The sequence below is a fragment of the Panthera pardus genome, unplaced genomic scaffold (assembly GCF_024362965.1).
Source record: "Panthera pardus isolate Hobbes unplaced genomic scaffold, ASM2436296v1 HiC_scaffold_17, whole genome shotgun sequence".
Classification (NCBI taxonomy): domain Eukaryota; kingdom Metazoa; phylum Chordata; class Mammalia; order Carnivora; family Felidae; genus Panthera; species Panthera pardus.
The window spans coordinates 110,465,229-110,488,302 of record NW_026526732.1 but is presented as its reverse complement, the minus strand read 5'-3'; the positions used below and the strand labels follow the sequence as shown (position 1 = coordinate 110,488,302).

The following is a 23,074-nucleotide window of genomic DNA, read 5'->3' as shown; positions in this document are numbered from 1 at the left end:
ATTGAATTAATATATTAGAGGTCCATAAATGTAAGCTAAAAAAGTCTCACGATGAGGCTCTTTGTGTGGATATTAACAAAACTAGCACGATCAATATTCTAAAGGGGGAACCATTATACTTTACTCACACTCAGTTACATATTCATTCCACTGCTATTTATGGAGCATTCAGTGTCCCAGATGCAAGGAGGGCACTGGGTAGAAAGTGAATCCGGTCGTGATCCTTGCCCGCAGTATACCAACTGGAGAACCGCTTATTCAAAACCGTTTCGGTGACAGGTGCACAGTATTCTCGTTCTTTCCGTGTTCTTGATCCCTGTGAAGTACAGAGTAGCTCTTTGTTGATTAGTGTAATTGATTTTATAGAACATTCCACACCACAGCCATGGATTTCCTATACGGTTTGTTGTAGAGACTTCTAAATATTATACTTCAACGTTAATTTGTAATTGTTAAATCTTGTGACCTGTTGTTATTTATGTGAGCATTTAATCGTGTTCTGTCGGTAGCCTCGTCCACTCTGTGTTTTACTACTGAAAATTTCCGTGTGAGGGAAAAGGCTTTGTGGCTGAAGATTCTGTAGGCAAAATTCTGTACGTACATTTAATGGGATGCTGACACTGGGAAAGATAGAACCGAGGTGTTCGGGGTTCCCTGTGAGGGGGCGGGATGGCAGAGAGCTTGCAGAGCGTGACCCTGAACTAGACCCTGAACCGGCTGCTTGAATGTGGGCCGGCACCTGCAGTGTCGATGGCACTTGGGAGACCGTGTTCCGATTCCTGGTTTGCTGCTGAGGAAGCAGAGGCCCAGGAAGCTCAGTAATTTGCCCAAAGTCACGGTCGCAGGTCGGGTTTCCAGAGGAGCCGACTTGGGGATGGAACATAGCACGTAGGAGACACAGGCCGGGCCTTTCTGTTCCCGTGCTGACCAGCCCTTGGGGTAGTCCGCGTCTGGAAGGAGACGTGGCCCCGGGTGAGGCACTTGTCTTCAGTCAAGGCCACCCCTGAGAAGTGACCGCAGAGGGGGTTCTGGGAGGCGCGTCGCAGAGCCCCCTGTTGCCACCGGCTCCGTACGTTCCTGTCCCCGCCTCGGTCCACTGTGCCAGGAGCGGGGGGACGGAGACCCTGGTGTGTTGAAGGACCGGGGGTCAGCAGCCCTAAGAGGCTATGCTACAGGGACGCACCGTTTTCTGAGAGAAGCCCTCCCAGTTGGGACAGAACAGTGTTCTGCAGGCGGGTCCCACCATTTGGGGGTCCTTCAGAAGCGACACCCAGAAGAGGACTGCTTATGTCCTAGTTGCGCCCTCGCTCGCAGACTGGTCAGCCACGGTGAAGCACTTGGGGCCTTCGATAAGGAACGTGGGGGCGCCCTTCCTCGCGTTTGCTAAAATCTTCAGAATAGCGAGGTTCACGTGCGCCCCAAGCACGCTCCTCGCTCAGAGCGAGGCCCGAGTTCCTGTTTGCCGCTCGCGCTCGCGCTTTCTTCCCCCTGGTCCCCGTGTGTCTGTGCCCTTCTTCACCCCGCATCACATCGTGCCCTTCTCCCATCTCCCCGACTGTGGACTTCTAATAAACCCATTATGTGTGCCCCTGAGAACTCATAACTAGCACCTCATCTCCCGGGCGGGTGAGGTCAAATACAAATTCCTGTCTTAGCCAGTGTTGCACTAACGATGGAGGATTGAAGACGGTAACGGAGAAGGCGGTTTTTCCATCCCTGGGTTAAAAGTAATCACACTTCCCGCTGTAGGGTTTTCCCCGGTGCGTGCTGGGCTTTGCCGTTCGTTGTTGAGTTTCGTTTTGTTCAACTGAGGGCGGTTGCTGTTGCTGGTTTGTATTTACCAGTCTCGGGAGCCGTTATGTCCTTCCTCATCACGGGCCTTCTGTACTGTAGTTAAGTATCTTAAAGCGCATCATTGGTTCCTCGGCCTTAATCTACAGACGGGAAAAGTAGGAAGAATCTCCCTTCCGTCTAAGCATTGTAAAACCATGGTGTTCAAATACGTGGCTAGGTTCTGGAAATTTCGCAAACGGTAGAACTCAAAGGGACCTCTTTGGTAATAGGCTGACACTCCCGTTTTGCTGATGAGCACCTGAGACAGGAGAGGACAGGGAAGGACCTGTGACGTCCTTAAAGCCACCCCACTGTCAGTACAGAGGCGGGACCTCTGGACGGGCCATGTGGTTCTAGGTCCCAAGTGCCTTCAGCTGCTCAATACCACCCCCAAGAAGAAAAGAGGGGAAGGCACTTTTTAGGGAAAGAGAGGCTATTTAATAATCGACCAGGAACATGCATGCAGATATCTGCCCAGCCCCTCTCGTCCTCTCGTCGGCCCGTGTTTAGAACGAGGGGCTGGTCAACTGGCATCAGGAGAGGAGAAGAAAGGTGCTCCCCTCCAGCCTCCTTCCTGATGGGTTGTTCTCACCAGAAGCTGCCGAACCGGTGGGTTCCATGCACTGCGGTAGCATTGCTCAGTGGATGAGGCCAGAGGGTCACCAGAGAGGGGATCGCAGAGGCTGGGGTGAAAGAGGTGCCTTCCCACCTGGCTCGTGCCCCAGGGTATTTTTGGAGCATACCGGGTGGAGGTCCTTTTCCTGGGAACATTGAGAACAGGTGGATATGCCTGCCGAGCAAATGTCTTGGTCCCACCCCCTGTCGCTTTCTCCTGTCTGCCTCTTACAGTGATGTGCCCACATGCCCGTTTCCCTTGCTGGAGAGTGAGAGGCCTCTGGGGCTCACCTGTGTGTCCCCCAGGGCCAGGTTGAGGCCTTGTGTCCCTTCAGTGCGACTTAGGGATGTGTGTGCACGTGGGAAGTTTTTGCATCAGGCCTATTGGAGGGAGGCTGTTCGATGTTACAGGACTGACTTGTGAGAGTAGGGCCGGTGCATTCTCTTAGAGACGAGATCTGCGTGATTCGTCCGGCCTCCTGAGCGTGCGGACAGATAAATCCCTTTTCACAGCGCCCTTGTGGATTGCCCTGACACCAGCTAGTAGTAGCCAGACAGACAGGCAGGATCCTGGGCTCTCTCCAGACCTGTGCCTCATGTCCAGTGCTTGTCTCACCTCCTGCTGTAGGTGCTTAAAATAAAACCCCTCTCTACAGACGGTAATTTCCCACCCTGGATACCGTGGAGCTTAACTCCCTCATAACCTCTCCCTTAGAGACAAATCAGCAGATGCTTTCCTACTCTACTAACAATTGCCTAATAATTTTCTAAACAGTATTAAAGGTGTTCTCAAGCAGATGCAGGTGGGAATTGATCTGTGATGAGCACGGTTTACCTTCAGTGTGCAATTAGGTGTACCGTGGGTGTACGTGCATAGGGATGGTGGGCCTGCCGGACTCGTATTCGTAACGGGCCCGCACCGCGTCACAAGGAGGAACGTTACAGCATCGTTTCCTCCCTGGGCTTGGGAGTCAGACGTGCAGTCGGCCTTTTTTTTTTTTTTTTTTTTTAATTTTATTAACGTTTACTTATTTCTGAGACAGAGAGAGACAGAGCATGAGTGGGGGAGGGTCAGAGAGAGGGAGACACAGAATCCGAAACAGGCTCCAGGCTCTGAGCCGTCAGCACGGAGCCCGACGCGGGGCTCGAACCCACAAAATGCGAGATCATGACCTGAGCCGAAGCCAGATGCTCAACCGACTGAGCCACCCAGGCGCCCCAACAGTCGGCCTTTTCAAAACTGAGATGGTGCTCGGTGCTTGGTGCTTGGCCTGTGACTCAGAAACGTGTCCCTTCTTCTCTTATTCGGCACGTGTACATATTTTGGTGCAAACCGTGTCTAACTCGCGTCTAACGTGTGTTTTCGTGTTTTCTCCCCTCAGAGCACTGTTGTTGGGCCTGGCTTCCAATCATAACTTGAAGGGGGTCTCCCTTGATCTCAGCAACTGTGAGGTAAGAGCCCATTTAGACTGTGCACTGGAAGAGATTATAATGGCCTCAAAATTGGCTTTGTCTTTTTCCCGGAGAAAGTGCGATACTGTGATTCCTGAAGGTGTAAGTGAAGCAGAGAAACACACGTTCTAGATGTTTCCGATGTTTTGTATTTTGCAAGTTTTATTTACAAACAGCCGCGGAACACCATTCAGAAAGCGTTCAAGTGTGTTTTTAACGACTCGGTTGTCTTTTGTTTGTTTTTTACTTATTATTAGTGCCAGTTGCTTCAGTATTTTACGACGAAGCCTTGAGATACAAAAGCCATAAACTAGCTTTACCGTTATGAAAAATGTAACATACGACATCCCTTGCAAGGGACAGACGCGTGTAATGTAACTTGTACTCAGAGAGCGTCCAAGAGAACGGCTGTCGTGTTAGTTTTATTTCTTAATATCTTGCCTTAAAACAGGACCTTTATTACAGCAGTTCCAAACACTTCCTATCAAAGAACACAAAGACGAATTGCGACTAAAAGCCTCTACATTTTAGAGAGTGCCTGAGCGTTTTCAGTCTTGAGACTCTTAGTTTGTGCGGAGATCAGTAAGAAAACGCCCAGGTACAAACTGTGTGGTCCCTTGGGGGCCCAACTTGACCCAGCACATCAGACTTGGTTGCTTCTTGTCTGGGCTGGAGGTGGGGTCCCTTCGTTCCTGTTCTGGGCCCACTGTTCTCTCCTTCTGGCGTGCCGTGTGCCTCTTTTCCCCGAGGCCTCCCTCTCCGAGGATCTAGCTCAAATCCAGTCTCCTTTATGCCTGCATCAGGCTCCTGGGGTTCGATCGGAGTTTGGCCTTTACTAGCCCTGCGGTCCCGGATGAGTTAGATGATAGCGTGAAACCTCAGTGTCTGCGTCCACAAAATGGAGACAAACATCAGTGCCTCTTCCGGTGGCTTGTTATGGGGTTCAAAGGAGCCCTTCTTTGCAAAGTGCTTCCTGGGGCATCTGGGACATACGTGGGTTGTTTGCGCTCGTCGTTTATCTGTCTGTCGAATTTCTCCCCTGAATGCTTCAGCCCTTCGTGATCTTGTTCTCTTCTGATCGTCTGCTGTTTAATGATGGCGACGTGCCTTTGGACGCTGACCCATATGGCGTCCTGCATAACTGTTCAGTTAGCGCACGCGTGCTCTCCCAGCGAGGCTGTCACTTCCCGAGGATACTCCTGCGTCCTGTTCATTTTGTGTTTCCCTCAGCTCCTAACAAAATGCCAGGTGCCAAGCCAACGCTGAATGTTGCAGAGCATGTTGTACCTCTCTGAAAATTCTAGAAACTGGCAAGGATGAAATACTAGGAAAATTGTTAGTGCAGGATTTTTTTTTTTCTAATTCTGAGCTGGTGCGGACACCGACTGTGTGCAATTTACTAGTCATTTTGTTTGGGGAAAAAAGAAAAGCCAGAAAAAACAAACAAAACCCACAAAACCCCTAAAAACCTGCATCGTCAAATTTTAATGTGTAAATCGGTGTTCTTATATTTATAAAGACAGACTATATAATAGAAACCGAGTCTGGTGGTATGAATTCATTGTTCACCAGTACTTTCTTAAGGGATGTGGCAGTAATAAAAATTTTTGTATGGGGGGGGGTGGAGAAGAACAGAGATAGGTAGGGCTACGCTATCAAAAGACAAAAAAAGCCAGTGGGTGTCACCTTAATTGCTCTGTTAGCTCACACTACTAAATTAGCAATGACCCAAACGTTTTACTATCCTGATGAAATACAGTGATTGCTATCAATATACCATCTTCCATTTAATTATCTGATCAAAACTGGAATGGACGTAAATGATCATCTGGTTCCCATACTTAAAGATGAAGAAACTGAGGTCTAAAGAAGCCGAAATAATCCAGTTTACTAATGGCAGAATCATAATGAAACTATGCCTGCCCGATTCTTGTTAATTACATAGGTAATTATTAGAGCATTACGTATGAATAGACATCTTCTTCTCAAGTAAGTTGTTCGGTACCATATGCCCAAAGAACACACCTTGCTCTGTGGCTCGTTCTGTAAACTCCATCATAATCCCACTGGGAATAACTTTCAAAGACGGTTGTATTTGGTGAACCATGTAAAGTCAACATTTTTGTAGGTCAAAAATGGCAGACCCTTGGCGATTTTAAATGGTTCTACCAAATGGCTTGTAGACTTTTCCCTTTATGAGTTTCCTCTTATTAAGCCAGGAATCCAGATCAAGTGATTGTTCTCTGATGGTAGGGCTGGCCATTATGGTGATGACAATTACAACTTCATTTTGGCCACTCGTTTACGGATTATATGATAACAGCAGCAGTGCTGAGATGGGAGCCCTTAAAACTACCCTGGTACCACGATCTCCCACTGTCTTAATCCTTGAATCACAGTCCTGGTGGCCATTTTGATAAAGTCACACGTTATATGCTGCTCGTGGAAACTGGTGAAGCACAAAATTATTTTTCTAAATTAAGGTGTCTTATCACATTTTTCTTCTTACAGACAGGTGTCCAAATCTAACGATATTTCACCTTACTCCTCTCCGTGGTCTAGTAAATCTGTCCTGTAAAGGCGTTAGGGGTTATGGTATTATCTGCGTAGAAGGCTTGGCAGTTTGGCATTCATTGCTACCCTTTAATTATTTAGTACTTCAGGGTTTATGTAGTGCTCTCAGAAAAAGTTTTTCACCAACTTGGAAGTTTAAAATTATGCACTTCAGGCCATGTTTGTGAGTTCGTGCATCACATCGGGCTCTGTGCTGACAGTGTTGAGCCTGCTTGGGATTCTCTCTCTCTCTCTCTCTCTCTCTCTCTTTCCCTCTGCCTCTCCCCAACTTGTGCGTGCTCTTCCTCTCTCTCAAAATAAATGAATAAACTTAAAAACAATGACACACGTGTATCTGTTTTCTGTTCATGCCCTCTCTAGCCATAGTGACACAGACCCCTTTTCTGTTAGTTAGCATGCCAGTCAAAATCATGCAAGAATCCAGCACTTAACATTCCCTTATGATCAGATAAATTCTCCACCTGTGGTGGTGAGCGGTGAAACTTCTAGCACCATGCCGTCTTGGAAGTCATTTCCACAGAGATGACTCACTCAAGATGAGGGGCTGATAGACCTGTCTGAGCGGTAATACCGGACGGTTTCTGATGTGGGCACTGAACAAATTCATCATCCCCTGATGCCTCTAATGCTACCGTCTTCCCAAGCCACGGAAGCAAAGAACAAATAGCAAATACCTTGAAGTCGTTGTATATTTACAAGTAAATAATTTTATTGTGAAACAGTTACTTTGCACTGATGAATTTTTAAGTGATGTTTGTATGGGTGTTACAGAAAAATAAATGACCATCATGTAAGATGGTGGCTGAGTTTATTGGGAGGAGAGAGGAGAGGAACTTTGAAGTCAGAATTAAAAGTGTCTACACAGACGGGGCGCCTGGGTGGCTCTGTCGGTTAAGTGTCCCACTTCGGCTCAGGTCATGATCTCACGGTTCGTGAGTTCGAGCCCCGAGTCAGGCTCTGTGCTGACAGCTCAGAGTCTGGAGCCCGCTTCGGATTCTGTGTCTCCCTCTCTCTCTGCCCCTCCCCCACTCATTCTGTCTCTCTGTCTCTCTCTCTCAAAAATAAATGTTAAAAAAATTTTTTTAAAGTGTCTCTGCAGATGAAAAGGGAATATAGTCCGTGATATCGTAATAACGTTGTATGGTATCAGATGGCGACCACACTTACTATTGTGAGCATTTCACATAGTTGTCGAACCATTATGTTGTATACCTGAAATGAGTATAAAACACGGTGAGTCGACTACACTTGAGTCGTTTTTTAAAAGTGTCTACACAGGAAGCTTAGAATAGCTTCCGCTTAAGCAAGTGAGTTTTGATTTTACCCCTGCGGGTTCCTTCCCTGTTCGTGCTCTCCTTTCCCCGTGGGTTGTCCTTGTGGTTCCTACAGTGTTTCTGTATTTCCCTGAAGGAGGTGTTTCACAGTCATCGGTTCGAACGAGAGAGGCGATTTCTACTTACTGCTGTTAAAAATAAAAGTAGCACGCAGGTACTTAGAAATTACGGAGTTGCTTTCCTTCGACACAAACGTGGTCATTTGGAGACTTAAATCCAAACGTTGAGGCTGTAACCTTTTGCTCGGTGGGGGCTAAGCTAATAAGTACTGAAATTAACCTTTCATTTACAGATAACTTCTCAACCTACAGAAAAAAAAAAAAATCTGTGTTTCTTCAGGCGTTATTACTCTCGAATTATGTTATCAGTCCATTTGGTCTTATCAGTACCAAGAAGGAGTCATCTTTTTCTATCAGAGAGGGAATCCAAGTAGTTAGGGAAGGCAAAAGAGGGTCAAAACAAAGGGTGGGTACTTTGGACTCAAGAAGGTCCCCTTTGATATCTGGCTCAGCCGCTGGTCTTGCCTTCTTTCATTCAGCCTTTGTCTCTCACCTGTGGGATGGAGATTATAATAGTTTGGGGGACAGGGACAGTATTTGGCACAGTGCCTGGCCCGGCCGTGAGCCATTATCTGGGGAGGAAGGGGATTACTATAGCAAAGCCTTATTTTGCATGCCAGAATTTACAGCATGGGTCAGTATTGCCTTTCTAAGAGGTTTTACTTAGAAGCTTTATAAATATTCTGTCTTTCCTGAAACCTTTTTTGGAGTCGCCTTCAAAGCTGTCTCAAAGCTTTCGAGGAGGGTTTAGTCCCATCAATTTCTAGTCATACCCGATTTCTGACACAAAACCGTGTCCCCCTCGACGGCCCGACTTGCCTCTGGACGGCCTGCGGCCGACCCCCATTCACTCACTGTCCACGGGTGAGGATTCAGCATCCGTGTGGATGTTCAAAGAAATGTGTTCCATTGCGCGCAAGGTCGGTTCCGAAAGAGGTGTTTCAGAACCGCTTTACACGGCAGCGGTGAAACTGGCTTCCGTACGTATTCTCCCTACGTACCTGTCTCCCTGAAAGCGGGTCTGTCTTTCTGGCCTGTGTTGAGAAATCCCGACTGCCTCATCGCCCTGCTTCAGAAGAAAGGGTGAGTGCTGGCCCTGAATCCTTGAAGCTTCATCCCCTTCCGAGTGAGAGAGACCAGTGTCCGAGACTTCAGAGGAGACGCGAAGGCTGATTACGATGGCTGCGAATTAGTCGTAGGGCTCGGCGTAGAACTAGCTCTTCCAAGGAGAAACTTTCCTGCACGTTATCCCACAATTCCTGGCAAGATGCTTTGAGGATGCGTTCGAGAAACACGCACCAGATCCTAACATTGTAATCCTAACAGCCGCAAGGGAATAGACACTTTGGAGGCAAGGGCATCCAAGCTGATAGCGGTTCACCCAGCTTGGAGGTGACAGGCAGGTTTGCTGTGCGTGTGGCAATCCCTGCACCCCACCCCCACCCCCACCCCCCGCGCGGATCCGTTTCCTATCGGGTGGGGTGCGGGCTGCAAAGCAGAAAGTGTCTCAGGGCAGGAAGCATATATGAAACACGCAACTGTTTGCACCTTGGAAATGACTATTTAGATGTATCTTCTTTAGGTTCTAAATTGCCTTTTGGCATCCAACCCCGCTTAGCAGAGAGGACATTTCGAACCCGATCTTGTCAAACCACTTTTTGTGCTTGGAGAAAACCTATGCTACGCAATTTTACGAGAGAAGATTTCCCAGGCTAAAAATTATTTTTTTAATTGACACATTGAGACCCCCCTGTAGAAGAAAAAGTGGTAATTTCGGGGAGGGGTTATTTTATATTTAAATCTGTAATATTTGCTGCATCTTTTTAAGTGGCAAGCGATCTTGAGGAAGGGCAATGAATTATTCAAAGTTCTCTCCAGATTTCAGTTGTCCTCGATTATGCCCGTTTATGGTTGTTTGGGTATCAGATAGAACTGTTTGCTTAGAGTAATATCTGAAATGTTCACCTTCCTTGAGTGAGAGGGCACTTCTCTCTTGAAAGAAGCCTGAGTTTATTTTTAACATTTCCAAAAGTATTCCGTGATTCAGTCCCATTTACTCCTCTTTGATCTTGCTTTCTTTTAAATAACGCTAGTGTGTGGGATCCGAATGAGGGTAATTTAAAAACGAGTTTTACGTGCACACATGCAGACACAGCCTCTGATTATGCAAATTCATTTAAAAGGATTTTCATTTACAGTAATGGAAAAGCTTTTACTGTTTTGGGAAAGCTTTTGCTTTGGGGGAGTTTTAGGCGTCTAATAACCTATGAATTCGATCAAATGTTTTTGGTAACTGAAGATCAGTTATACTCTTAGTTAAATTTTTGATCTTTGTTTTGGGAGAATTTAGTTGGAAGTGTTTTTCTCTTTTGCTTCTTTACATTGTGTGTCCATAGAGGCTTCAGCTTCTCTGTTGTGCTAACTGCTGATAACATGTTTTTATTTTTTTCTCCTTGGGCTTTCCTTAGCTTGGCCACTGTGTAAGTACTTCATCGATCAATAAATTAGGGTCGGGTGATATATTTGATTGTTCTTGAACTATTGGAAAATGTTTTACGGGTGTATGCTACAAACATTATCAGTCAAGTTCCAGAAGTAAACAGAATTGAGCACTTAAGTGTCACCTATATTTTCCAGACCCGTAAATGGAATATTTTTACCATACTTTATAATAATAACCAGCAGAGATTTTCTTGTAGAAATTTTACTTCTCAACAGAGACGTCACTAACAGCAAATATTAAAACTGTGCAGACTTAGGCACTTATGTTTATCTTCTCAAAAGCATAATTTTTTCATGCTCTGAAAATGAAATTATGTTTCTTTGAAGTGTTGGCCAGAGGTACTTTTTTGCTTTAACTTTGACGCAGTCTGAATATACATTCACTTCTTCGAGCATGAACACGCCGTGATCTGGAGTGGTACTTCTCAAAACTCGTCGTGGTGGAGAGCTGCTGGTGGTGGTGGTTTTTACGTTTCCGTGCTATCAGAAACCGATACTTTTGCAACAATGTCGTAAAATCAGAAACCGATACTTTTGCAGCAATGTCGTAAAAATTTAATGTCGAGAAGAGACACGTGACAAGACAAAAAAATACAAGCCCTCAAGTTTTACCAGTTGATGCAACAGGCCTAAAATTCTTATTACTAAGGTTCCTAAAATATTTGTTGTCAGTTTCTGCCCGCACTTTGCCTAAGACCAGTGGCAAGAACTTTGCAGACTCCCACCGGTCCAGGGACCACACTTTGAGTCGTAGCAGGCTGCTGGGGTCAGCGTAGAGCTGATGTGCTAAAAATGGGCTCGGGGCAGTTGGGGAAGCTCGAGAGCACCTAGGAATGCAGCCGGGGGTAGTGAAATGGGCCTGCTGACCCTTGGCACTTGCTCTACACTCTGGGTTCTAAGGCCCTCAGCTGTGGACTTGGTTGGTCTTTGTCTCCCCGGAGTGTGTAGACCAGCCTCCTGGGGAGGTCTGCCTGTCTGTGACGCTCCCCTTTGCAGTTCACGTCAGGGCCCCCAGAGTAATCTGCTGTCACTGCAGAAGGTAGGGAAGGCTGAATTTAAACACCTCGACCGAAATACTTGTGAATGAAGAGGCGATCCCCGAAGTCCGTGCAAAGCTCTGTTTGACACCCAAGTAGCCGGGAAAATTGGCCAGGGTTTGGTTCCGGGTACCGTAAGACTACTGCATCTAAAATAGTGAAGAAAGGATTCTCTCAATTCTTACCTCTAAACCTGAACGAGTGGCATTTTTGCATTATGGTATAGAAGTTTAGATCAATTTTAATTTTCTTACATCAAGAGAGAAACCACCCTGTTCCCTTGGTATATAGTAGGTTCCCAATAAAGGATAGCTTCTTTCCCTTATTAAATAGTAAGTTTGCCGAGCAGAGGGGCCACAGCTCGGGAAATCTGCATCCTTTACAAGGTAGTAGGAACTCAAATAGTTGCTAAATGGAACACAAAAGATACTCTGACCTCTAGAAACAGGCTTTTGGTTTTGTCGAAAAGATGCAAATTGAGTTTTATAGGTTGCCTTTCTCTTTAAAATAAATTAGGTAATGATAGGAAAGGAAATTAATTTTGCTGTAAGCCAACCATAGTAATATTTGAAATTAATCTAACATGTTTTTCTTCTATGGCTCAAAGAGTTTATGCAAATCGTTTTGTAATCCCTGTCAGCTGTTTACTTTGTGGCAGACCTCAAACCCTTTGTGTTGGGTGACTGGGGATGGGTCCTTCCTGAAGTAGTTGACAGTCAACAAGAGGTGTTCTTCATTGTCTCCTTTGGTGGTTTTGCTGCTGCTTGGTGGAGTTATACCCTGAAATCTGGAACAATCAGACAAAACCGTAACTGTTTCTCAGGTACAAGAAGGATCAGTTAGGTTTCCAAATGTCAGAAATGAAGAAAATTCCTGTGGGTTGACAGAGAGTATGGTCTCCGTCTTTCTCTTTCTTTTTCTAGTGATTTCCAGATTTATGTCATGTGGGAAACCTTAGCAACAATCAGTGATTGGCTCTTTACCCATTGATGATAGCTCTTCTGGAGTTGAGAAGCTTTCACTTTTTCTTTGGCACTAAGTTTGAGACCATATCTTCATTTATTCATTCATTCATTTTGGGGGTTACACCTCGAGTTGATGACTACTTGACCTTGTGTTTGGTTTGTGTTTCTCCAGCTGAGGTCCGCAGGTGCACAAGTGCTAGAAGGCTGCATCGCCGAAATCCACAATATCACCAGCTTAGACATCTCCGATAATGGTAAGCTGGAAACCAGAAAAGACGTGGAAATATCGTTTGAAGCAAGTTAGTAAAGGGAAAAGAGAAAGCCCAACCTAGACAACGCCTTGACAAACGTGTTATTTTACTTCTTGACTAATTAATAGGGCTTTTAAATCTAACAAAATTTACTATGGAAGAAATCTGTGCCAAAGTCTTCCTGAGTTGATACCACGGCCAAAAATGCCAGGCATGTAATAAAACAATTAAAAAAAAAATTGTCATCAGAACATTGATAATGATCTTGATCCAACCTTTTGCATTCACGGTGATAATAAAATTGAGTCCTTGTTTATTTACTCAGGAACTTGTTTATTTAGCTTCATTTCTGCCAGTTATAGTAGCGTGTGAGTTTGAACCTATTAAATTTGCATAGACAGCAGTAGTTACCTCCCAGCGAACAGGATGTTGGGTCTTCTTTTAGAAAATCATGGGCAGAGAGGAGGCTTCCGCTTTCCCATTCCTTGCTGCCTTGACTTAGCCACTGACTGTATAAGAGATTTAGGTAAGTCTTAGCAGAGAGCGAGTTGATCCCTGTGAAATAATAGGACACGAAAAGGGAGCAGAACGTTCCTTTGAAAATAAAAAACTAGAATCCCGGGGCCCTCGGGACGGTAGAGAAAGTCACCCAAGTGACCCAAAGTCACCTTTGCTCAATTGTGTTCCAGCTGAGAATTTATTTATACACACGTGTTTTGATTCTCTGCTTACTCTCATTCTTTCCAGGTTTAGAATCTGACCTCTCCACCTTAATAGTGTGGCTCGGTAAAAACAGATCAATACAGCACCTGGCGTTAGGCAAAAATTTTAATAATATGAAATCCAAGTAAGAACTTTGATTTTTTTTTATATGACAATGATGAAGACAATCAGCCTCCTGAAAGCTTGTGATTTGATTCCACTGTCTGTATCTTTAAACTCTTTAGAAATCTGACACCTGTGTTGGACAACTTAGTACAGATGATTCAAGACGAAGAATCGGTGAGTAGTATTTTAAAGACCTTCTGCTGAAAATCTTTTGTTTGTTACCACGCTTCCTAATTATGTCGACGGGGTTAACGCTGCTATACTTTCAGATGATTTTATCTCTATGCACAGTTTCTGTTTTTTAATGAAATAAATACATGTGCTTTAGTATAGTTATAGAATGTACTTAGAATCGCTTACTCTTCACTTGACCTCATTACTAATTAAAGGAAGATTGTAACTAAAAGATTAAAGGAAGTATAAATTGACTCCTAAGTCTCTCTTTTAATAAGACTTACTCCTTCCTCACTTTGGTTAATGCACTAACCTGCGAGCATGAATTTCTTCAATCTAGTGGACTCTATGACCTTATATCATGCTGGGAAACATCATACTGCTAATTTGAATTTCGTCTAGTAATTATGTAGAGTTACAAGAGACTAAGAAAGTTGTTGCCTGTCTTAAATTGCTTCGAGAGCTCTAGTGGTCCTTCTTATCTTTTTATTCCCTTTGGGTGTTCCTGGCCAAGACTTGGTTCGGAGGAAAGAAATGTAATTTTAATTTTCTAGTGTTTTATTTTATTTTTGAGAGAGAGAGAGACAGAGCACGAGTGGGGGAGGGGCAGAGAGAGAGGGAGACACAGAATCTGAAGCAGGCTCCAGGCTGTGAGCAAGCTGTCAGCACGGAGCCCGATGCGGGGCTCGAACCCACGAACCGTGAGATTGTGACCTGAACCAAAGTCGGACACTTAAATGACTGAGCCATCCAGGTGCCCAAGAAATTTAATTTTAAATAGCATCCTATTTTGCTGCCTTTTAAAATGTATTAGAAAAAAGAAAAAAAAAAGATATTATATGGACAAAGCAAAAAACACTCTACTATGAATTCCTTTAACTTAAACCAGTGTGTCTTAAGTTTTGTACCTTATATTTTACTGATGCTTCTTTTTAAGATTTGGTCCATGTCTTATTTTAGTCCTATTTGGCCACCAGCCAGCTTTTCATGGTTCCTAAAATCCAAATCGATTTGTATTCCTACAGTGAAGACTCACATTATTCATGTTTTGTGATAGCTACTTGTAGGTCGTGAGAGTGATTTCCTATGTGAATCATGTGAGATATGACACATTTTTAAAAAGTGTCATATTCCCTTTTGAATGCATACACGGTAGTAGCAAGTTCTTTTATGACTGGATGCTGACTTTGTGAGAAAAAGCTGAGGGGCCAGGAGAAATGAAGCCTGGAACTTTTCTCCCTCTCTGCCTGGCTCTAAGCTGGAGGGTGGGAGAAAATTCTGTGGTCCTGCCCCTTTATTGTGTGGATATGATTTCCAACCTAAGGGCTGGAAATGAAACTCATTATTATTTAACGATTTTGAGCACTTTTCTTTGTCCTCATTTGCTAACAGACTCCATATTGTGTCACTTTTATACGGGGCTATTAAAATTAGGGGCATAAATCGGAATTTATGCAGTTAGTTTCGCGTGATTCCATTTGACTTTCTACCACCCTGCTTTGAGTTTCTGATTTCCTAGTGTTGGCCCAGTTTTAAAAGATTGAGGAAGCGAATTCTGCAGAATCACATTTAATATTCATCCCCAAATACTTGTTTCTTAGCACATGTTTTAGGAAAATTTCTATTTTTTGAAAAACATGTCTTAAAATTTCGTGTTTTTGCTTATCACATGAGGCTCTTTCGTTTCTGTTATTTCCGATGTCTCTCCCTTAAAAACAATCTTGATATTTAAAACACCCCTCAGAACATGTTTGCCAGCGGTAAAGTTTGCCGTGTCGGTGTGGATCCCGTCAGGTTACGAGTCTGAGAAGTGGGCCACTAATAATATACGGTGGAAGGCTCCTTATGTTGGTGTCATTGAAGCGTGGGTGGCTTTTTCAAAAGGCAACCACCTTCTGATTTTTTCTCCTGAATCGGTAATGTGCACAGTTCGGGACGATTAGGAGCTGAGTCTTAGGACTCTAAAACTTCCACCGATGCCTGACGCATTATTTTAGTTTTTAAGATAATTGTGCAGTTATTTCTTGCTTCCTACGTTATGACCTTGGGCTCCTACAGCCTGTTCTCCGACAGCCCAGGGAACACTCTGTTCACCCTGTGTTGCGTGTTACGTTTGGCTGGAAAACCTAGATGCCCGTGGGCTCCAGTGTCGCCTCGGCTAGAGACAGTGGGTGTCAGGCGACTGAGCCCAGAGCCCCGGGACAGTAACGCCGAGGGGCCCCGACGACAGGGGAGCTTGTTTTGAAGTATTCCACGCCAACTCGTGCCGTAACCGGCCGAAGCGAACGGGCTTCCCCTGGGAGTGCGGGCTGCGAGGAGACAGATTCTCAGATGAAGCGTGTCCGGCTATGAAAAGAAACAAGAAAATAGTCACGTTACACGCAAGTGCAATAGATCAGGTAAGGGATGACCTTATAAATACGCACACAATTCAGGCTGTTCTGTTCGTATTAATGACTCTGCCCATTATTTTTAAGTGCTAACTGGGGTGTATTAGAGTTTGAATACAGTCCTGGAATTGGTGCTTGCTAGCTCGAAGACTTGGCAACTTTCCAGTATTAGGAAGAAGCCGCAATATATCATTTTTGTGGTAGTCGCATAGAGACCATTGAAATGATGAGAGATGCGATTACAGATTTTTATTAAAGGAACACCGCATTTGTTTTCATTTAAAACATTAAGTTTCCCGAGTCTGAAGCATTTTGGTTCAGTTTTTTCCATTTCCTTGAGCGTAAGATCTCAGGAAAACCAAAACAACCTCGCGAAACCTGCCTGAGTCTAACACATGCAGGCTTTCAGGTTTTAATTGCCTTAGCACTTACCATGCCATTAACTTTAAAAAATTGTATTCAAGTTAAAAAAAAAAATGCATCAAATTACTACGTTACCTTTTGATTTTACCATGGCTCTAGTAAGTTTAGAAAACATGGTCAAATTTGGACGAGGACAATAACTACGGTCACTTGGTAAAACTGGAGTCAAACGCATAATGCCACTTTGTGGATGTCTGAGTCTCGAAACCCTCGGTACCGTCGCCCCGCTTCCTGCAGCCTTGAGACAGATGCACCGTGAACAAGTCAGTGGCCAGTGGCGGAGTGGCCACGCTGTGTGTGCGGGTCACACGGACCACCGGGCGCATCTTGAGAACGCCGCTCGCATGGGCCACGGTGGAACGCGGGTGACCCTGGAAGCTGTTCCCGGTATCCCACCTTCCCGTAATGTCAGACTTAACGGAGTAAGCTCCTAGAACTGTTTAGTATGGCTGGGCCTGGGCAGACTGCCTTAAGCAACCGGGAAGACATCCACGTCCCCCAGGGAAGTCTGAGTTCTGGCTCTCAGGGCCACATTGGTTCAAGCCCTGGAATTTCCACCACTTTATTCTTTCAGTCATGGCTGAATTCAGGGCTTGCAAATTCAGATGCCTACGCGGCTAGGGAGGTACCATAAACAAGGAAAGGGAACTCGGCAGGGAGCCCTCTTCATTGGTTTGGCCTGCCTCTGGACCACGTGGCTTTCAGTCTTCAGCTTAAATGGACATTGAGTGGGCTAGTTTGGATTCACCATACAGCTTATGCTAATAAAAACTTACAGATGTTTGACTTCTTCTCTGTTTTAAAAAACTTCTGTGTCTTCTGACTGGTACTCGTAAAGCTAAGGATGATCATCGAAAAGATTGAGGACAAGCCACGAGGGGCAACATTGTGTAGGAGCTCAGAGCACAAGTGTGGAACCAGACTTTCTGGTTCTGTTCAGCTTTTTTTTTTTTTTTTTTTAATGTTTATTTATTTTTGAGAGAGCACCAGTGGGAGAGGGGAGAGAGAGGGGGAGGCACAGAATCTGAAGCAGGCTGCGGGCTCCGAGCCGTCGGCACGGAGCCCGACGCGGGGCTCGAACTCACGAACCGCGAGTTCACGACCTGAGCGGAAGTTGATTGAGCCACCCAGCCCTCGTCCAGCTGCTTTCTAACTGTGCGGCCTCGGTTGGGTCACTCAACCTTTCTGTGTCTCATTTGGGAAATGGGGATAACAGTACGGAATATCGAACCCGTAAGTGCTGCGTTGCTGGAAGGATCCTGGGACAGTAGTTAAGGATAGTGCACGTTCGGTAAATGTCAGCTATTAATAATCTTGGCTGGTTTTTATTTTGCATTTGTCCTCTGCTAGCATTTTAAGATGTCATTTCACCTTGCATAAAAATAAAATGGGTAAAAAGGGATAACGTAGCCGTACAGAAGCTCAGAACTCTTCTCGTACTATTTTTATTTGCTTCGTCCCGTCCCGCGCTTCAAAAGAGCTGGCCACTCTGGGTATCTCCGCATGCTTCCCTTAGGAGAGCAGTGGCCACTGTCCAGCTCTGAAACACGAGCCCTCCACGTATGACTGCAAAGGTCCATTTTATCTCGAACCGTCGGGGGCCCATCCGTCATTGTCTTGTAGCAGAAGTTTCAACAGGAGACACTTGGAGTGTGCGTGTTGGGCACCTTCCCCGGGGGCTCTCCGTGAAAGGGGTCACTGCGCGCGGTGGCTGCCTCCACGAGACCGCGTGAGCCCCGCCTGTTGTTCCCTCGCAGCCTCTGCAGTCCCTGTCCCTGGCCGACTCGAAACTCAAGACCGAGGTCACCATCATCATCAATGCCCTGGGAAGCAACACCTCCCTGACCAAGGTGGACATCAGCGGGAACGGAATGGGGGACATGGGAGCAAAGATGCTGGCCAAGGCGCTGCAGATCAACACCAAGCTCAGGTACGCGGGTCTGGTACCCGGCCCCGGGTACGGAGGCTTGCCCTCTGGAGGGCCCTAGAAGGCCCTGGAGAAGATTCTGGCCCTCAAGCATTGGAGAGCTGACTGTGTCCCAGTGGGGGCTGAGTTTCCCATCGGGCCAACTGGGAAGGAGGAGTAATGATGTCAAGTCTTTTTGTCCTAGTGTAGAGGGAGGAGGAGTGTCCCCACTTTAGACACGGTGAGTCCCACAAACTGTCGTCTTAAAGATTTCCACCGTGACCTGAAACCTGACCTGAAGAGAAATGGTACCGTGTCCTCTTTCACGTCGGGGTAGACTGTTGTGTGCGCACGGCGGAGCGGTGCGGGAGGGCTCTGCAGCCGGTGCCAGTGAGCGGAGCTAGAGAGACCGAAGGAACCACACGAGGGGCTTCCCTGTACTTGGCTGTGAGCCCAACACGCTGCCTCCCCCTGCCCACCGCTGCCCATATAGAGGCTTAAAAGCCAAGGGACGCAGGAGGTTTGTCGGTTCAAAGGCAAGTTCCTGATGGGTGCTAACGATTCTGTTTAGTGGTTCTCCTCCACTTGGAGTGTTTCCCAAGTGTGGCTGTTCTTAAGGACTGGCTGCGTGGTAACCACTTTATTAAGGACCACGGTGCCATCCGTCCTGCAGAGAGATCCAACTGCTACCTAACCCGGCAGTCTGGTTAGGGAAGAGTTCATTCGCAGCGTGCTTCAGGGGCTCTTTCTTGATGTTTCTGGACGCTTCCCTTGCTCTCCTGAACCTTCTGTCTGCACTGAAGCCGGAAGCCAAATACTGCAGCACTTTCTCTGAAGGTCAGGGTGTGTGTAAAGAAGGCCATTGGGGATCAGGAAGGGAAGCAGTTAGAGGTGTGATTCTTGGATCAGACGACTAAACGCTGTTTCACGTGTCAGGGGAATCGACAGACACCAAAATACCTCTGAAGTATTCACATTCTGGACGTAAAATGGCACTTCTCTTCCAAAGTAGATTTTGTGTCTGAAAAGTAAACAACCTCCTGTTTGTAGAAACGGAGGCTTTACCGGCAGCATGAGCCCGGTGCTTGGGACGTCAGGGCCATGATGAAAACATAAGACCAATATGACAGGATTCCTGCTAGTCGTTTAGAATGGAAAAAAGTCTCATGCCTGAAATTCTTTGTTTTGGACAAGGGACTCCTTAACATCTTTTATAAGCAGCTCCGGATGTGAATACGAGAATATTACTACTTGCAGAATATGGGGAGAGTGTCCAAGAAATCAGGTTCTGTAGAGTTTTCTGGTTACAAAGCATCAGGCAACCTAATGGTACGTTAATGAGTATGCTGTTGCTTTCAAGCGTGGTTTTTTCTCATGCTACGTGAGCAGCAAATGAGTTAAGAACGTAATGCGTAATGTTGGAAGAAATGCTCATCCGTGCTCTGCTTACAACTAAGTTGGATGTTATTCCTTGCTTATTGTGCTAAGGTATCGAGTTAGTGTTGTCTTTAAGTATTCATCTTCACTGCAGAATTATTTCCTCCGTGCCTAAATGTCCGGTCATTTCTGGGATTTGGTTTTCAAACAGGACCGTGATATGGGACAAGAACAACATCACCGCACAAGGCTTTCAGGATATAGCTGTTGCCATGGAAAAGTAAGTGTTAATCAGGCCTTCTTTCTGGAAAAACACAAAGGAGCCAGTGGTGTTTGTTCGTTTGTTTGCTTTTGCCGTGGTGTGATAAAAGTAACACTGGACTGGGAATGGGAAGATCCAGGTCTGAGTTAGCCAAATTCCTAACCAGCCACGAGAGCTGGGAAAACGTGGACTTTCTTCCGGTGCGAATTTCTTCATGTGTTTAATGAGGCCAGAGACGCACCATCGTGAGGATTAAACGATTTCACAGTGGAAGGGCCACAGGACAGTCAGCTGGTGTTCTTTTGTGGTTTCACGTTCTATTTCCATCGGGTTTTGCTTTTTTTCTTTTTTTTTCTTGCCCATTATGACAACTCTGAATCCAGTGAAGAGAAAAAAAGCTAAGGTCCGGAAAATAAAAATGAAATTGGGGTGGGGCGCCTGGATGTCTCAGTTGGTTGAGCGTCCGGCTCAGGTCATTATCTCGTGGTTCGTGAGCTCGAGCCCCACGTCGGGCTCTGTGCGGACAGCTCAGAGCCTGGAGCCTGCTTCGGATTCTGTGTCTCCCCTCTTTCTGCCCCTCCTCCACTCTCGCTCTGTTTCTCTGTCTCTGTCTCTGTTTTATTTGAAAAGAAATAAACATTAAAAAAAATTAATAAAAAAAATTTTTTTAAATGAAATTGGGGAATGGCAGGCTCATTTGTCTCATTACTGTAAAAGGCTTTATTACTGTAGTAACTAAAGTCTGCAATTATTATTAATTGTCAAGGTTGCTTTCCCGGTAAATGAAATGAGGCAATAATACAAAGATGGCTGGAAGAAATTCTAGAAATCTGGTTCTTCCCAAGCTCTTCAGCCCTCATATTATATTCTGAAAGCAGACATAATCAAAGCAGATTTACAGCATTAAAAATGAGAGGTGACAAAACGCGGGTGTGGAAATAAGGAGCTAGTACCATAGAAGCCAGTCCCCTGGGGAAGAGGTGGGGGTCCGCATTATTCGTGTTTTTTCCCCACATTTCCCTTTGTGCAGGAGGCCTCCTAGGTGGGGCTCTCACGGCCAGCATGGTGTCATGGATGAAACCCTGGGCCTGGGCTGAAGAGCCGTCCAGTCAGTCGGTGGCTCTGTCATCAACGAGCCAGTCCTGAGCAGAGCATTGCACCTTTCTGATTGATTCTTCTGTGGAAAGTGGGGAAGGCAGAGTCAGTTAGCCCTGCGTGCCTTCCAGTTCTAGATCCCAGGGTCTAGATCCGATTTCGCCCGGAGGTCAGAATTGCCGCCCCCACAGCGTCCCTAAATCCGGACGAGACAGCTTGTCCCACGGCTCCCGGGAGCCCTCCGGGACTGCAGAACCACCTACAATGACTCCTGTTGCACCGCAAAACCTTCACATGGAAACGTGTATTTACAAATAGCCGCATTTGGGTGCTAACAGCATGGTTGCGGCCCGCGGGAGACTGCCAGCCCACGCTGGTGTTTGTGAGAAGCCAGAAGCACGCACGCCCAGCACTCAGCGTCTCCAGATGAGGCAAGGGCTCCCTGGATCGCAGTCCGGTACGTCCGCTGTGGTCCAGGATGCGAGTGCCTCCATATCACATTTGGTCTAAATAAAGTACCCGGGCTCTGGAGCATAATCGCGGCTGGATGAGGGAAAGGAAAATCTTCAAGGCTGCAAAAAAGATGCATTGTCTCTTCGTTTCATTTGGCTAGCTCCTCTTAAACAAAAAAACAGTCTTGTTAAAGTTAAGGTAAAAATTGAAGTAATAGAAATAATAGCCTGTTTTTTTTAATAATTTCTTTCTTTCTTTCTTTCTTTCTTTCTTTATTTATTTATTTTGAGAGAGACAGAGACCAGGGGAGGCAGAGAGAGAGAGAGAGAGAGAGAGAGAGAATCCCAAGCAGGCTCCACACTGCCAGCACAGAGCCCAACATGGGGCTTGATCTCACAAAGCATGAGATCAAGTCCAACATGGGGCTTGACAAAAGTGTGAGATCATGACCAGAGCCGCAATCAAGAGTCGGATGCTTATCTGACCTGGGGGCCACCCAGGCACCCCAGTAATAGCCTTTTTCTTTGCTGGTTCTTTTACGTTAAGCCATCCTAAGTTGGACTGAAGCACATCTTTTCGATCAGATAAAGCCATATAGATGACTGCTGTTAGTAAGATCGTTGCTTATTTTCTCTATTCTTCATGATTTACTACCTTATGTTAGTATGTTAGTCATCTGAACATCCGCGGGAATCACATTGTGTTTCGAGACGTGGGACAAGGCAGTTGTGACTGTGCAGTCCCAGTGCTCCGGGAGAACACCCCACTTGTCACCACGTGACCCCAAAGGTCGTTCTACCTGAGTGTCCTGTAACAGAAGTGGGTAGGCGGGTTTGGGGTGGGAGAGAGGAGGCCTCTCCAGGGCCAGCTGGTGGTCTGGGAGTGGGTACACAGAGCAGCTTGTAGGGGGGTCAGGGCCAAGGGTCAGGGTGCAGACTCAGAGGTCCGTGTTGTTTGCTCACACGACGACGACTCTGTCTTGCACTCCTGTCCCTCTCCGGCTGGTCAGCAGCGGGGGGATAATATGTGGACTCAATTTTCCACCAGTGGTTTCATTTGGAGTCGAGAGCCCGGTGGCCGTGGCCGTGTGTGAACCAGACCCCCGGGACCTGCAGAGGTCAGGGAGGGGGGTGGAGCCGGGCGGGAGGTCCTGCGAAGCAGCTTTTCTAAGGACAGCTGCTGCTCTTGTTTAAAGGGGCCCAGAGCCCAATCAGACTATTTTTGTGGCTGCTAATGTCCTTGCTTTGCAAACAGATGCTTTGGTTTCGTTTTGAATTTTTCCTCCGTCAGTTTGGGTCTGGCGGTCACACGTCACTGCGGTGATCCGGGTACGTTCAGAGCCGTTCGTGACGAAAACCCACGTGGCACATTGCTGGCAGACTTATTTCCTGGCCTTCCTCTCGGTCCATCTTTGCAGTGCCAGGCTGAAAATCAGGTTTCGAAACCAACAAAACCAGATGCCTGGCATTCATGCGTTTTATAAAACGGTGCCAGCCGACGAGGTTGCCCGTGGAACCGCGCACAGAAGCCTGACCTGTAATCAG

General features: G+C 46.2%; 1 protein-coding gene across 1 annotated transcript in view; it reads left to right on the top strand.

The window, feature by feature from the left end:
• Positions 1-23,074, top strand: part of CARMIL1 (capping protein regulator and myosin 1 linker 1) — a 308,280-nt gene that overhangs the window by 186,434 nt on the left and 98,772 nt on the right. The window contains 6 exon segments of the mRNA XM_019425299.2: positions 3,831-3,900; positions 12,544-12,625; positions 13,370-13,469; positions 13,570-13,624; positions 18,195-18,367; positions 19,932-20,000. Coding sequence (XP_019280844.2) covers positions 3,831-3,900; positions 12,544-12,625; positions 13,370-13,469; positions 13,570-13,624; positions 18,195-18,367; positions 19,932-20,000 — 549 coding nt within the window.